This window comes from Anoplopoma fimbria, chromosome 23 (assembly GCF_027596085.1).
Source record: "Anoplopoma fimbria isolate UVic2021 breed Golden Eagle Sablefish chromosome 23, Afim_UVic_2022, whole genome shotgun sequence".
NCBI lineage: Eukaryota > Metazoa > Chordata > Actinopteri > Perciformes > Anoplopomatidae > Anoplopoma > Anoplopoma fimbria.
The window spans coordinates 12,047,247-12,059,270 of NC_072471.1; the positions used below are offsets into that span (position 1 = coordinate 12,047,247).

The 12,024-nt window shown below is 41.1% G+C and overlaps 1 protein-coding gene across 2 annotated transcripts; it reads left to right on the forward strand.

The window, feature by feature from the left end:
* The first annotated feature begins 555 nt into the window (after nt 1-555).
* tmem168a (transmembrane protein 168a) lies at nt 556-11,793 on the forward strand. 2 transcript variants are annotated; one of them, XM_054624620.1, is made up of 6 exons: nt 556-630; nt 1,162-2,113; nt 2,315-2,590; nt 4,527-4,669; nt 7,262-7,539; nt 9,961-11,793. In XM_054624620.1, exons 2-6 carry the CDS (start codon nt 1,280-1,282, stop codon nt 10,509-10,511), a joined length of 2,082 nt encoding a protein of 693 aa, XP_054480595.1. In that variant the 5' UTR covers nt 556-630; nt 1,162-1,279; the 3' UTR covers nt 10,512-11,793. The 2 variants fall into 2 exon arrangements, with proteins under 2 accessions (XP_054480595.1, XP_054480596.1); XM_054624621.1 differs by lacking the exon at nt 556-630 and adding an exon at nt 685-858.
* Nucleotides 11,794-12,024: the final 231 nt, after the last annotated feature.

Genomic DNA, 12,024 nt, shown 5'->3' on the forward strand with positions numbered 1-12,024 from the left:
TTTCTGCATTACTTCACTAGAGCCCTCATTAGTATTATAAGTTCCACCTGTGCATTTCCTGCAATGGTTAGTAACAATGGCTATAATCTTGTTTGAAGATATGGGTTAATAATGCTTGGCCCTTCCAATATAATATCAATATTATTTTAAATGTTATATCATTAACATTTTACCTTAGTTTTAACAAATGAAAATTAAACTTTAATTTTCAAACGGCTGCAGTACATAATCACAATTCCCACGAACATCAAACCAAACTCAGTGAAATATTTGTGAAATATTTAAATAAGATCTTCTGACTATTACGGTATTTATTTCGTCATTTTTGTCCACATACATTCTCCACCTTCCATACAGCGTGTACTTTCTTTACACGTGACTACACAAAGCACGATGTAAAAAATAAATAAAACAGTAAAGCCTCATCAAAAGAAATTATGTCAGTGCATTATCATCGGATGAAGTTTCTGCTGCTTCATGTCAAGTTTTCGGTTACTGGTGTGCGTCAAATGTAGTTTAAAAGTACATCCATATCCCCATCCTAAAAAAGCGAATCTAGAGTATTTTGATACTTGCGAAATGCCGTACTTCAGAATCCGGAAGCACTGCTGCTGTCATCTAAACAAACATGTAAGTAGCATTTTGACAATAAAGACTTCACTTTTTCACTTTAAAGGTGCTTAGCGTGACGTTTTGTGCAAGGACCGCTCCTTTCTCTATTATCAGACAAAGAGTCAGCATTAAGACGTGAAGCAGAGAGTTAGCTATTAACCGAGTCACGAAAAGTGAAGCTATGCAAGTTAGCAAAACTTCCCGGCTGAAGTGCCACATCGTCAGAAAGCTGACAGCAGGGCCATGGTCAGTTACATTATGTGGATACGTTGGTATGCAAATGTATTAGTTTATCTCGACCATTTTGCTGTTTTATCATTTGGTTAACGTTATCCTTATTATCATTATGCCATCCAGTGAATCATCCTGTAGCTTTATTGTCAGGCATTGTAAGGTTATAGCACATCAATAAAGCTTTGTTTTAATGTGATGTTTACCAACTCGTCTGGACATGAGTAGCTAAGAGGTGTAACACGTGTGAGTTTGATTAGCCTGACATTAAAGCTACTCAGTAACTTTATTAACACTTGCTTGTTGAATTGTTCACAGGGGCTGATTTTGGAGACTGTCACTGAGAGGCATAGACCTCCACATGCAAACCTGTGCACGTCCAGAGAAGGCGACTGGAAGAAATTGACTGTATTCGGTTGAGCTTTTGAAATCAGCCATGGCTCGGGAGGAAGAGGAAGAGGAGCTGACAGTCGATGAGCCCAAGGAGGTGGACGTGTTTACATCCGTGCGTTGCCTGGGTTACCTGTCCAGCATCAACCTCCTTGTGGCCATATGCGTGGGCATGTACGTACGCTGGGAGGTGACAAGTGAGCCGATGATTCTGGTCATCTTCATCCTGGGCCTCTTTGTCCTGGGGATTGCCAGCATCCTCTATTACTACTTTGCTATGGAGAAAGCTAGTCTCAGCTTGTTCCATTTGTGGTGTGGCTTCTTGCTTGGCCTTCTCTGCTTCCTCAACAGCTCCAGCTTGAATTCAAATGTCAAGGAACTGGTCGCCAACTATCTCCTGTTAGCCAGTGTTATCATGAAAACAATGTGGGCTTTAACTGAGCGAATATGCAGCTCCGTTCGATACAAACCCACCTTGCTCACCTCAACTGAGCTACTGGAGCTCCTGGGATTTGGCATTGCCAGCACTGCCATGCTTCTTCACAAGTCAGTGGCCATTATAGGTTTGGTGGTGGCCCTGGGGGCTCTCATTGTGGACCTGAGGATGAAATCCCTCGTGGCTTTGCCTAACCTGGTCGGTTTTGCCTTGGTCACTTCTCTTGTATTTTTCCAGGCGTTAGGCCTCGCAGCCAACCCTTATGCTTTAGGCTGCTACCTGGGCAGGCTGCTTTGTGAGCCTGTTTTGGATGTGTACTTTAGTGGGCTGGGGCCCAGTGAGCGCTGGATTCCAGTGCTCTCCCTGGGGAGGGTGTGGAGGAGGTTGTCCCTGCTGCCGCTGAGTCTGACTGAGCTGGCCTTCTTCGTCCTGGCTGCCCTAAAGGTACACTCAGCGTTTTGCAAAAAATGACATTTCCATTACGTGAGTCTTAAGAGCTTTCTTGTGACATTCCAACTCAATCATTTCTTACAATTTATAACCCTTTATGACACATTATTTATGAATGATGAAACAGTATTTTTTTATTACTCTGATAGAAATTTTAGGCTGTATTTGACACTTTTTTTCTCTTTCCTTACATAGCTTGGCCACTTGGAGCTCTGGTATCTGGTGATTCCAGGCTTTTGTCTGTTTGGCCTTTTCTGGTCTATCTGCCACATAATTCTGCTGATGACATTATGGGGCTTCCACACCAAATTGAATGAGTGTCAGAAGGCTTGGCGGGCTCAGCGATCCAGAAGCCGGAGTCTCAACCAAGTCATGGCCTCCAGGGGCATCCGACACTTCTGCCTCATTTCAGAACGGCTGGTGTTCTTTAGTATGCTGTCAACGGTCATACTGGGAGCTGTGTCCTGGCAGGTAGGAGACACAAAGAGAATACTTTAACACATATCAGAAATATTATCCTCATGAAAAAACTATTAAAGGAAAGTTTGCAAAGCATCTAAAGATAACAAATATTTTTAATTCACTGTTCTAATGTAGTTTTTATGCATTGCATCATTCTAGTTGTGTCATGTAGTCCTATTGCAAAGAAAGGTTTCTTTGCAATAGGACTACATGACACAACTAGAATGATGCAATGAGCAGGTCAGAATCTTAAGACTTTCATAGAAAACCTCATAGATCATGCCGAGGTTCCTGTTTATTCCTCTTACAGCTATAGCACTTTGAGTTTCATGACAAGGTCTCTATAAACATATAATTTACCCCATGTTATAAACTCTGAAGAGAGATGCTAGTGGCACTGTGTAGTTAGTAGTTGCTCCCCAAGCACAGGCACTTCTGTTCTCATGCAGAACCAATTTAATTAGCACTTTAATATCCCTATCTACGTGAATAAAGAGCAGCAATAACTTGTTTAGCCTTATTAGACGTTTACCTTGTCAGAGTCTCATGGGCCTGAGTCTTAATTTGAAATCTGCACATTGTTGATGTCAGTTGCAAATTTGCCTGAGTAGGTGGGATGTCTGCACTCGTATATGAGTTCAGGTTTAGCTCTGGTTATGTGTTCTTTTTGATATTTTACAGCTTTTTATGTACCTTTGCTGATGGAATACAGTAATATTATACATGGCCAACCACTTAAATCCATGTAACTCTCATGCACACACACACACAAAATAACAACCATGTTGGTAGAATCTAATGCAGTCTCAGCAATAACTACAGACCTTGATACCTGCATTTAGTCATTTAACACTTTAAGGACATAGTTTTTCTTTGTTACGTTGGATTCCCTGCTTTCTATTGAATAAATATGGAAGACCCTCACAAATAAATGTTTTTATTATTATTAAAATATATATATATAATTATTATTATTATTATCATCATCAGACATTTATATTTAATGTATTATATGTTCCTTTCAAAAGTCTCTCTGGAAATGCATTTAAAAAGTGTGGAGTCACTGCCTTTTGTGCAATTGTATAAGAATGACTTGAATGAAGTCATCTTGTTAATGCAATGCTGTTTAGTGCAGAGCTCCCCCTACTCACATACTTTAAAATTGACTTCTGCAAACCAATTCTCAATCTGTGAGAACCACTACTCGTTTGCATTGTATTTTAAATGCCTCCTTTTATGCTGTATTGTGCTTTCTCTGCTTTCAATACTATATTCAGACGTTGGAGAAAAATGTATTTTGCATTTTAGCCGTAAACAACTTCAAAAAGTTCAATGAATGAGTGTAACCCATTTTTCACTCCGGGCATACCTTAGGCAGTTCAATATATTGTGCAACTCAAGTGTGGTTAACCATGCAGGTATTGATTTGCATTCTTGGATTCATGGCCATGCTATGAAATCAAAGTAGCTTTTTGAGGATGCTGCATTGCATTCTAACACAGTCACTCAAGAAAGTGATTGCTGTGAAAAGCCGAACACTGCTTTTTTAGCACAACATCTGCTATATATTGGTACTTGGTACTATGTATTTGTGTGAGTATTTAAGTGTATGTGCAAGAATTGTGTAATTTTGTATGAAGCAAGTTGACTTTTAAGCATTCAAATCTAAAAAATTGAAACTACAACACTTAAGACAACTACACTACATTAATTATTCTGTTCTGGATGGATCCTTGTGATGTATGTTTAGTCTGCTGTCATACACTGCATCTTGCCTTCATTTATTTAGGTCCTGTCATGTTTTGTCCTGGCGTAATAACACTGTCAGTCCCGTATTGTATAACTGTCATGCAAAGTGTCACCACCAATTAGCCGGGTCTGTTTGCTTTGGTACAAGCTGTAAAAGTGATGAATGAAAGTGACTGATTCTCTCGCTTCCTTGCAGCCTTCCAACGGCCTCTTTCTCAGTGCTCTGCTGGTGGTGCTGCCTTTGGAGTCTCTGACCCACGGCTTGTTCCACGAGCTGGGCAGCTGCCTGGGGGGAACCTGTGTTGGCTACGCCCTGGTCATACCTACTGCCTACTGCAGGTACTGAAGAGAGAATTGACACAGGAATATAGAGATGCCTTAACTGCTTTATAAGATGTTGTTGTTTTTTTTAAGTCCGCACAATAATTTCTCATACTTATCTTCAATTTGCTTGTTTTGTCACAGTAAAAACCCACAGATAAACCATGCATAATGATAACAAAACAGACAAAAGCAGGGATGGTCTCTTCGCCTAGGATTTTAAGGGGCTGACTAATCATCTCTGTTTGGATTCTGGCTTGGAATCTTTGTTAAATGCCATCCACCGCCTCTCAGTAAAAGCAAACCACCCCCAAGAAAAAAAGCTTAAAAAATAACAAAATAATAGAGAGAGAAAAGCAAAGAAATCCCCTCATTTGTGAAGTTAAGTCTTTTTTGCTTGATGAATTACTTAAATTATCAATTAGAAAATATATATCTGTAGGTTGTAAGTTGTCTAAAACCTAGAGATATACAGTTTATTATTACATAAGGCAAAGTAAAGACGAAAACTCACAATTAAGAGAAAATCATCAACATTCGCTTCAATGATTAATCGATTATCAAAACAATTTTCTGACCATAAACTACTCAATCTATTCATACTGTCAACACTACTGTCAATTGACTAAATGGGTAATTGTTTCAGATGACTTGACTCTTATTTGTTTTAGGTCTACATCACAAGTACATATACTTATACTGTAGTTGCAGCTCAACTAATCGCGAAACTAATAAACTACGCATCACCAAAACGCACCTCATTTATCTATAAACATTTACCCCACGTCGAAGCCTTTTCTTGGCATCGCAGGCGCGGGTAAATATGATCCATCATTCCAACTCCCTCCTCGGTTAACACAAAACCAACTGGATAAATAGGCCAATAACTATGCATAAACATGCCGCTAATGTTTGGTCCTTAAGGGATCATTCCAGTGCTCCCTCCACAGCATACCAAGTCGTTCAGCTGGAGCAGTTAGCCATTAGCCGCTGCTGCCTCTCCAAGTGTTTTGTTTTTTTTCTAAATAGCCGACATAGTTTTGATGATGCCAACACATCTCGTCCTAAGCATTAAGAGCTAGCCATCAGTTATACATGAGTGTTTCCGTCTTTGCCTTTGGTGTTTTTTGGCTTGTATATATGTATATGACCACTCTCTGGATATTGAACCTTTTAGCTAATAGTTAGCTCTAGCATTTAGAAGGGATGCCAGCTGTAATGTTCAACTCTCCAGGTGATTTTCTTTGGATTGCATGCCGGTGTCTGTCCTATTGGAGCTGTAGACACTCTGTATGCGAGGCTGTATGTGCAGGGTCTATTGGGAGGACTGTGAGCATGATGAGAATGCAGCAGTGAATAATGGGCTGTTTGATGGCTGCAGATCATGTTTTCAAAATGACAAGGGCCCCACAGGGAGATTAGAGAGATAGGGGTGAGAAGGGGGAGGTGTGCTGGCTAAAACAGGGAGGGCGTGATGATGGGAGGAGGGGGGGGCAGCTGAGGTTGTAAACAGTGAGGAGCGGTGGTGGTAAAAAACGAAAAGGGACAGACGGAGTATAGGAAGGGGAGGAATTGTAAAAGAGAGAGAGAGAGGAGGGGTGGAGCTCTGAGAGAGCTGTGGGGAAAAGGACAGGATGAAAGAGAGAGTATGACGGGGAAGATGTGGTTTGAATTCTCAAACTACAAGCCTTCACTCCCCTGGGCGCCATGAGATCTGAAAAGATTAGATGGGGTTTAGGTGAACGGTGAGCTTGGCAAGCCATGCAAAGGTTGCAGGATCACCGAGCGTAGTATATCTTTTTTTTTTTTTTTTTTTTTAGCAGACATATATATATATATATATATAACATGGAAAGCTAGCTAACACGGGGAGTGTCCACATTTATACGTAGACAAACTTCCGCCTGTCCTTGTCAAGGTGAGGTTGAAAGCGATACTGGGGGCACAGAGCATAATGTGATGGCAGAGTTATGCAGATGTCTGACAGAGTGAAGTATGACTTTGCCGTCCGCTTGGCCATGAATAACATCAAGTCTATTGATGGAGGGAAAATGTATGGCTGCACTGAGTAGATGCTGGCCTTGACTTTGTGTGTGTGCCCCCTCTGTTATCATCCACTTGTTATTATCAGTCACACACACTTTTTATAAACTCATTTTTCCTCTCCACTATCTTTTACTTCAGTTCCCACTCATTTCTTGTCACCCTGCTCAACTCTCTTCTACATATCCCTTCCTTTTTGTTTTTCCATTTTCTTACTTTCCTTTTATTCTTGACTTCCTTTACTACCCTGAGGCTAATGTCACTTCCTTCAGCAGTGATCCACCACTCTTACCCCTTCCATCTCCTTCCCCCCCCCATCTTCTCTCATCCTCTGCTCTCTGTCTCTTCTCTCCCCGCCGATGCAGACGGCAACTCCTCCGCTCTCATCCTCTGCTCTCTTTCTCCTCCCTCCGTGTGTCAAACCATCGCCTTGTCACTCATTCATGTCTGGTTTGCTTGCGTCTCATCTGTCTGCTTTTGACAAGACACCTCATTTGAGTCTCTCTAGGAGAAGATATAAAAATAAAAGAATTTTCTCACATGCTCTTATCTCTCTCTTCCATCCAGCGCTGATGGCCAGCCCACTCTCCTACCGCCTGAGCAGGTACAACAGCTGAACATGCGCTCAACGGGTATGCTGAACAACGTGCAGCGCCTCTTCTCCCACCACATGATCCAGACGTTTGGTTGCGACTACTCCACCAGCGGTGTTACGCTGGAGGCCGTGCTGACAAAGCTACGCAGCTTTCTGGAGCTTCGTACAGAAGACGGGCCCCGTCATGACACCTATCTGATTTTCTACAGTGGGCATACACACAAGGGCACTGGTGCTTGGGCTCTGGCTGGTAAGAGACCCACCTTTTTTTCATTTTTCTTTACCATCTTTGAAAATGATTAGTCGTCACAGTTAATTCCTCTTTCTTATTCGCTCATTTCATTTCTGTGGATGAATTAGGGAAGCAATCTTGAAATTTAGACCAGTAGTTTTCATGCTTATTTCAGCTGGTATTGATATTTTCTTTATTCAACTGGATACCACCATGTGCTTACCATTTGAGAGAAGGCAAGACGAGGCAATTTTAGTTATGTAGCATATTTCATCTCAGGTACACTCAATGTGCCTTACGTTAAAGTGTGTTCAGAATAAAGCAACGTGAGATTATAAGCAATAAGAAAGGAGAACACCCACCTTCCAAAATACATTGACAAACCATTCTACTCTCCCAAACTACATTTCTAACAAAAGTACAGTTTACCTAGAATTCCAGGGATTTATTGTAGCATATCCAATTTGAAAGAACATAATTCAAATTTGATAAAAATATAACATTTTAAGTCAGGTGCAACAGCAGAACATTACATGTTGAGGTTGGGAGTGTGTTAAAAATAGTTAGCAAGTGAGCAGAGAAGTCAAAAACTAGCTTAAAAGTAAAAAAATAATCAGGTTCAAGTTAAAATTGTTAAGCTAAAAATAATGCATAAATGGTCAGGTCTACAACACTGACAGCCCATCCATTCAGGCTTGCTTCCAAAGCCAAAAGCCTCTCTGCCAAAATCCTCATAATGACCATAAACAACGAACATGGCTGTTGTTAGTACCCGCAGCTGTCAAGCTAGCAGCTTGTGGAAGACTACCGTTATGTGCAACGGGTGCACAAGCATTATGCCCGCAGGTAGACTGGCAGAAAGGCAGTGAGGCATGCAGGTAGAACCTGTAGACAGCCACACATACCTGGACATTTCATTTATTGAATGCTATTCCGATATAATGAGAATTTCAGCAAATATAACAAAAAGTTTACAAACCCTAGCTTTAATTCACTTAAGAAGATGAGCACAGTTTCACCTACAGCGAGAATAATTTATTTTGGCATTTGCTGTGGCATTTTCTCTAATGAAAGCTTCCTTGCAGGATGTTAAGAGCTTAAGTTGCTCAGTTGATTCAGGTGTTTTTGTAAATATCATGAAGCCACATTTGCTACTGTCAGTCTTAACAAACAACAGCGGGTTGGATATCACCTCTTTAAAGTTGGCTTGAAGTTATCACAAATGAACCGTCAGTAATTACTGAAGACTTGACCCAGTGTTGAGTACAACAAACATTAAACAAAAAAGCAGAAATGACTGCAAAACAGAAAGCATTCGGTAGATCCTGTGTATTTTCATTACAGTCTGATTTCCATTCTTTTCATTTCCACTCTTCCTCTGTTAATCAGAGTCCAATATGCAGAGATCATACGAGTACCCCAAAAGGGTTGAATTTGCTGTGAAGGGCAGAAGTTTGCTTCCAGTTGAGAAAATTCTGTGACATGATCAGACAGTCTGCTGTGACATTCTCTCAACAGAAATGAGAATCACAGCAGGTTAACACCGTGTCAGCTCCAGTGCCTCTATTCAGAGATTACTTGACGCATTATCTCTGCGTGTTGCTGCAAACAAGAAAAAAAAAAAAAACCTTTGAAAAGATAATCACTTCCCTCTGACACCATCGTGAATGGACGTTTTCAGACGATGTTCTGTGGATAATTGTACTCATTTAGAAAAACTGGGCTTGTTTTGGCAGAAATACGAATTGAGAAGTCATTTTGTCACTACAATTTATAAAAACTTTAGTCCTAAATTGTAAAGGGATCCATGAAAGAAATAGTTTGGCTTTACTGTGTTTATCATAGTGGATACATGGCTGCAAATCGCTTTAATAATACAAAAGAAGTGTCCCTTAATCAGCTTGTTTTTTAGAGATGTGGCAGGAGACCAATTTCATATCCAAATATAAATCAGTCCTTGGTAGAGTTGCTCTGTAGCCAACAGTAGGAGTCATTTTAATCGTTTTTTCCTTGCCTTGCACTTTATTGCAATAAATGATGATTTTAATGTTCATAGCAATAATTTGGTACATCTGTTGGCGAGGTACCACACACCTCTTATATTTGTACTCTGCCATCTGGAAAAACATCTTCTTCATGCAATTTCTGTGGTTGTGATGACAACAGTTAGACAAAGTCCCTCAAGTGAAAGTTGACAGGTTTGATCCCTGCAAAGGCACGGCATCCATCAACAGCCAAGTGTCGTGTTGAAATGTCCTTGAACACAACACTGTCTCCAATCTCCACTGTTTATCTCTTTGAGTGAGCTTGGTGAATATAGTTTAAGCTAAGTAAATTATAAGCAGTTCAAGAATGTACAAATCACAGTGATGGGACCTTCAACGATTTATTCTTCTTCTCTCAGTTCTACGTCTCACTATGTAACCTCCTCTCCTGCAGGAGGCGAGAGCTTCCATCTGGCCCAGTTGCTGGAGTTGTGGAAGGAGAAGAACGCGGGCCACTTCTCCCGTCTCATCCTCGTCTTGGATACTGAAAACTCCCTCCCCTGGGTGAAGGACATCCGCAGGATGGACAACATCTACGTAGCCGTGCAGGGGGCTGAGCTGTCCGTCACCAGGGTGGACCCAGAGCCTGGAGACATCCCCCTCCTCGGGGACTTCACTTCCGAATGGGTGGAGTTCAACTGCAACCCAGACAGCGACACCCAGTGGTCCGAAAAGGGAAGGACTGTGACGGCCGCATACGGCGTTTCCAAGCGCTGGAGCGACTACGCGCTTCACCTGCCCACCGGAAGTGATGTGGCCAAGCATTGGAAGACCCACTTTCCCAAGGCTACATATCCCATGGTGCACCTTTCCAATTGGTGCTGTGGCCTCAACCTGTTCTGGTTGTGTAGCGTTTGCCTGCGCTGCTTCAGGAGGTGTAAGCTAGCTTGGTTCCCACCAGCTGTACTGGACACTGGGCAGGGCATCAAACTGGTGCACTCTTAGATAACGAGAGATATTGACATGTGCATTTTGACGCTGGTAGTTTTGTTTTTTAACAGCTGGGTATGAGGTGTTTCTGGAATGGAGAAATTCTACTGGTATACCTATAATACTCCTACACAAATATGCAGACATGAGGACAATGTGGCCTTCTGTTAGAGAGGTTGTTCAACACCTTCCAAATTAATGAATGCATTATGTTTAATTGCTATAATGCAGAGATGTTATGCTGGTAATTAAATATCAAACACAAGAACAATATTATATTGTGTAACCCAAAATGAGGGAGTGGAAAAACGACAGAAAGCGTGCTCTTTATGGTGGGAGATATATCACAATTACGGTGAATAGGATTATATTAAGTACGCAACGATGGTTTCTTAATATATAATGTGGTAAACGACCAAATGTTATGTATTTGTATAACTTTTTTATATTTTTCGGGCTGTGTGATATATTATGGTTTTGAATGCTATTTTGCCATTATTGCACAATTAGTTTTTTTGGAATGGTTTACCGGTTCTCTTTTTTTGGAATGACGTGGGATGATTTTCAATATCAGAATGTCTTAAAGTGCCTTGAAAATGGATTTATTCCTGAATTGAACCAAGAGCGATGCATCGGCTTGAGGCTGTATATAATCACATTGGCCCTGAATTGTGCCTCCTCCTGTTTATTTACACAAATGAATTCAAGTCGAAGAAGTCATTTGCTCCGTACAAACACGGAGCATTCAAGTCTTCTAGCTGTTGTCCTTGCAACGCTTTTGAAAAAGTGACTTGTCATGGCAAACAACAATTCAAGGAAGCTCCAAATGCTTTTTATTGGTGCACTGACCTTAAGGAACCCGTATTGACTATCCTTTATTTCCTACTCTATGTGCCGTGTTGGATCTCTCTCCTACACAACCTTAATCTCTGGAGTGGATTGCTGCCTTAATGTGTATGTTTCACTGTGATGTCTCCAAGAGGTCAAGTGGCATTTTTCCACATGTTAATTCCCCTTGTGCCTCACTTAAGTTATGCCTGACAATGTCAAAATTTTACTCGGATAATAAACTGATTAAACATGGCTGCCTGATTTAGATGTGTTTAGAAATGAAGGAAGGGAATGAAATACATTTGAGTTAATTACATGGAAATGAAAGAAGAGAGAAACAATAAATGAGAAAGTAAGACATGATGGTACACAATCAGCTCATTTAACATGGCTGGCTTTACAGACACTGAACAAATATAGACTCTACTCTGTGGAAACGCTAGCATTGCCTGGCAAATATTAGGATTGTGAGCTGAAGAAAAGAGTGTTAAAGGGAAAATGAAACAATACATGACACAGTATCTCTGAGGGATTTGTTCACTGAGCTTTCACCTCGGTTGGTGTCGGTGCCTGGCTGGACATGTGTCCAAGGCGCTGCTGGGTATTGGCCTGGCTCATGCCTGAAGGGCGCTATTAGGCATAGAGCAAGGTTTGGTGAGACTTTAGATAGATGAAAGTGGACATCCCAAGCAAAGCT

Bases quoted from the DNA above. Each gene is read 5' to 3' on its own strand.
- tmem168a (XM_054624620.1), top strand. From the start codon at position 1,280: ATGGCTCGGGAGGAAGAGGAAGAGGAGCTGACAGTCGATGAGCCCAAG. The intron at 2,114-2,314 runs GTACACTCAGCG...TTCCTTACATAG, and splicing joins TCGTCCTGGCTGCCCTAAAG to CTTGGCCACTTGGAGCTCTG. The intron at 2,591-4,526 runs GTAGGAGACACA...GCTTCCTTGCAG, and splicing joins TGGGAGCTGTGTCCTGGCAG to CCTTCCAACGGCCTCTTTCT.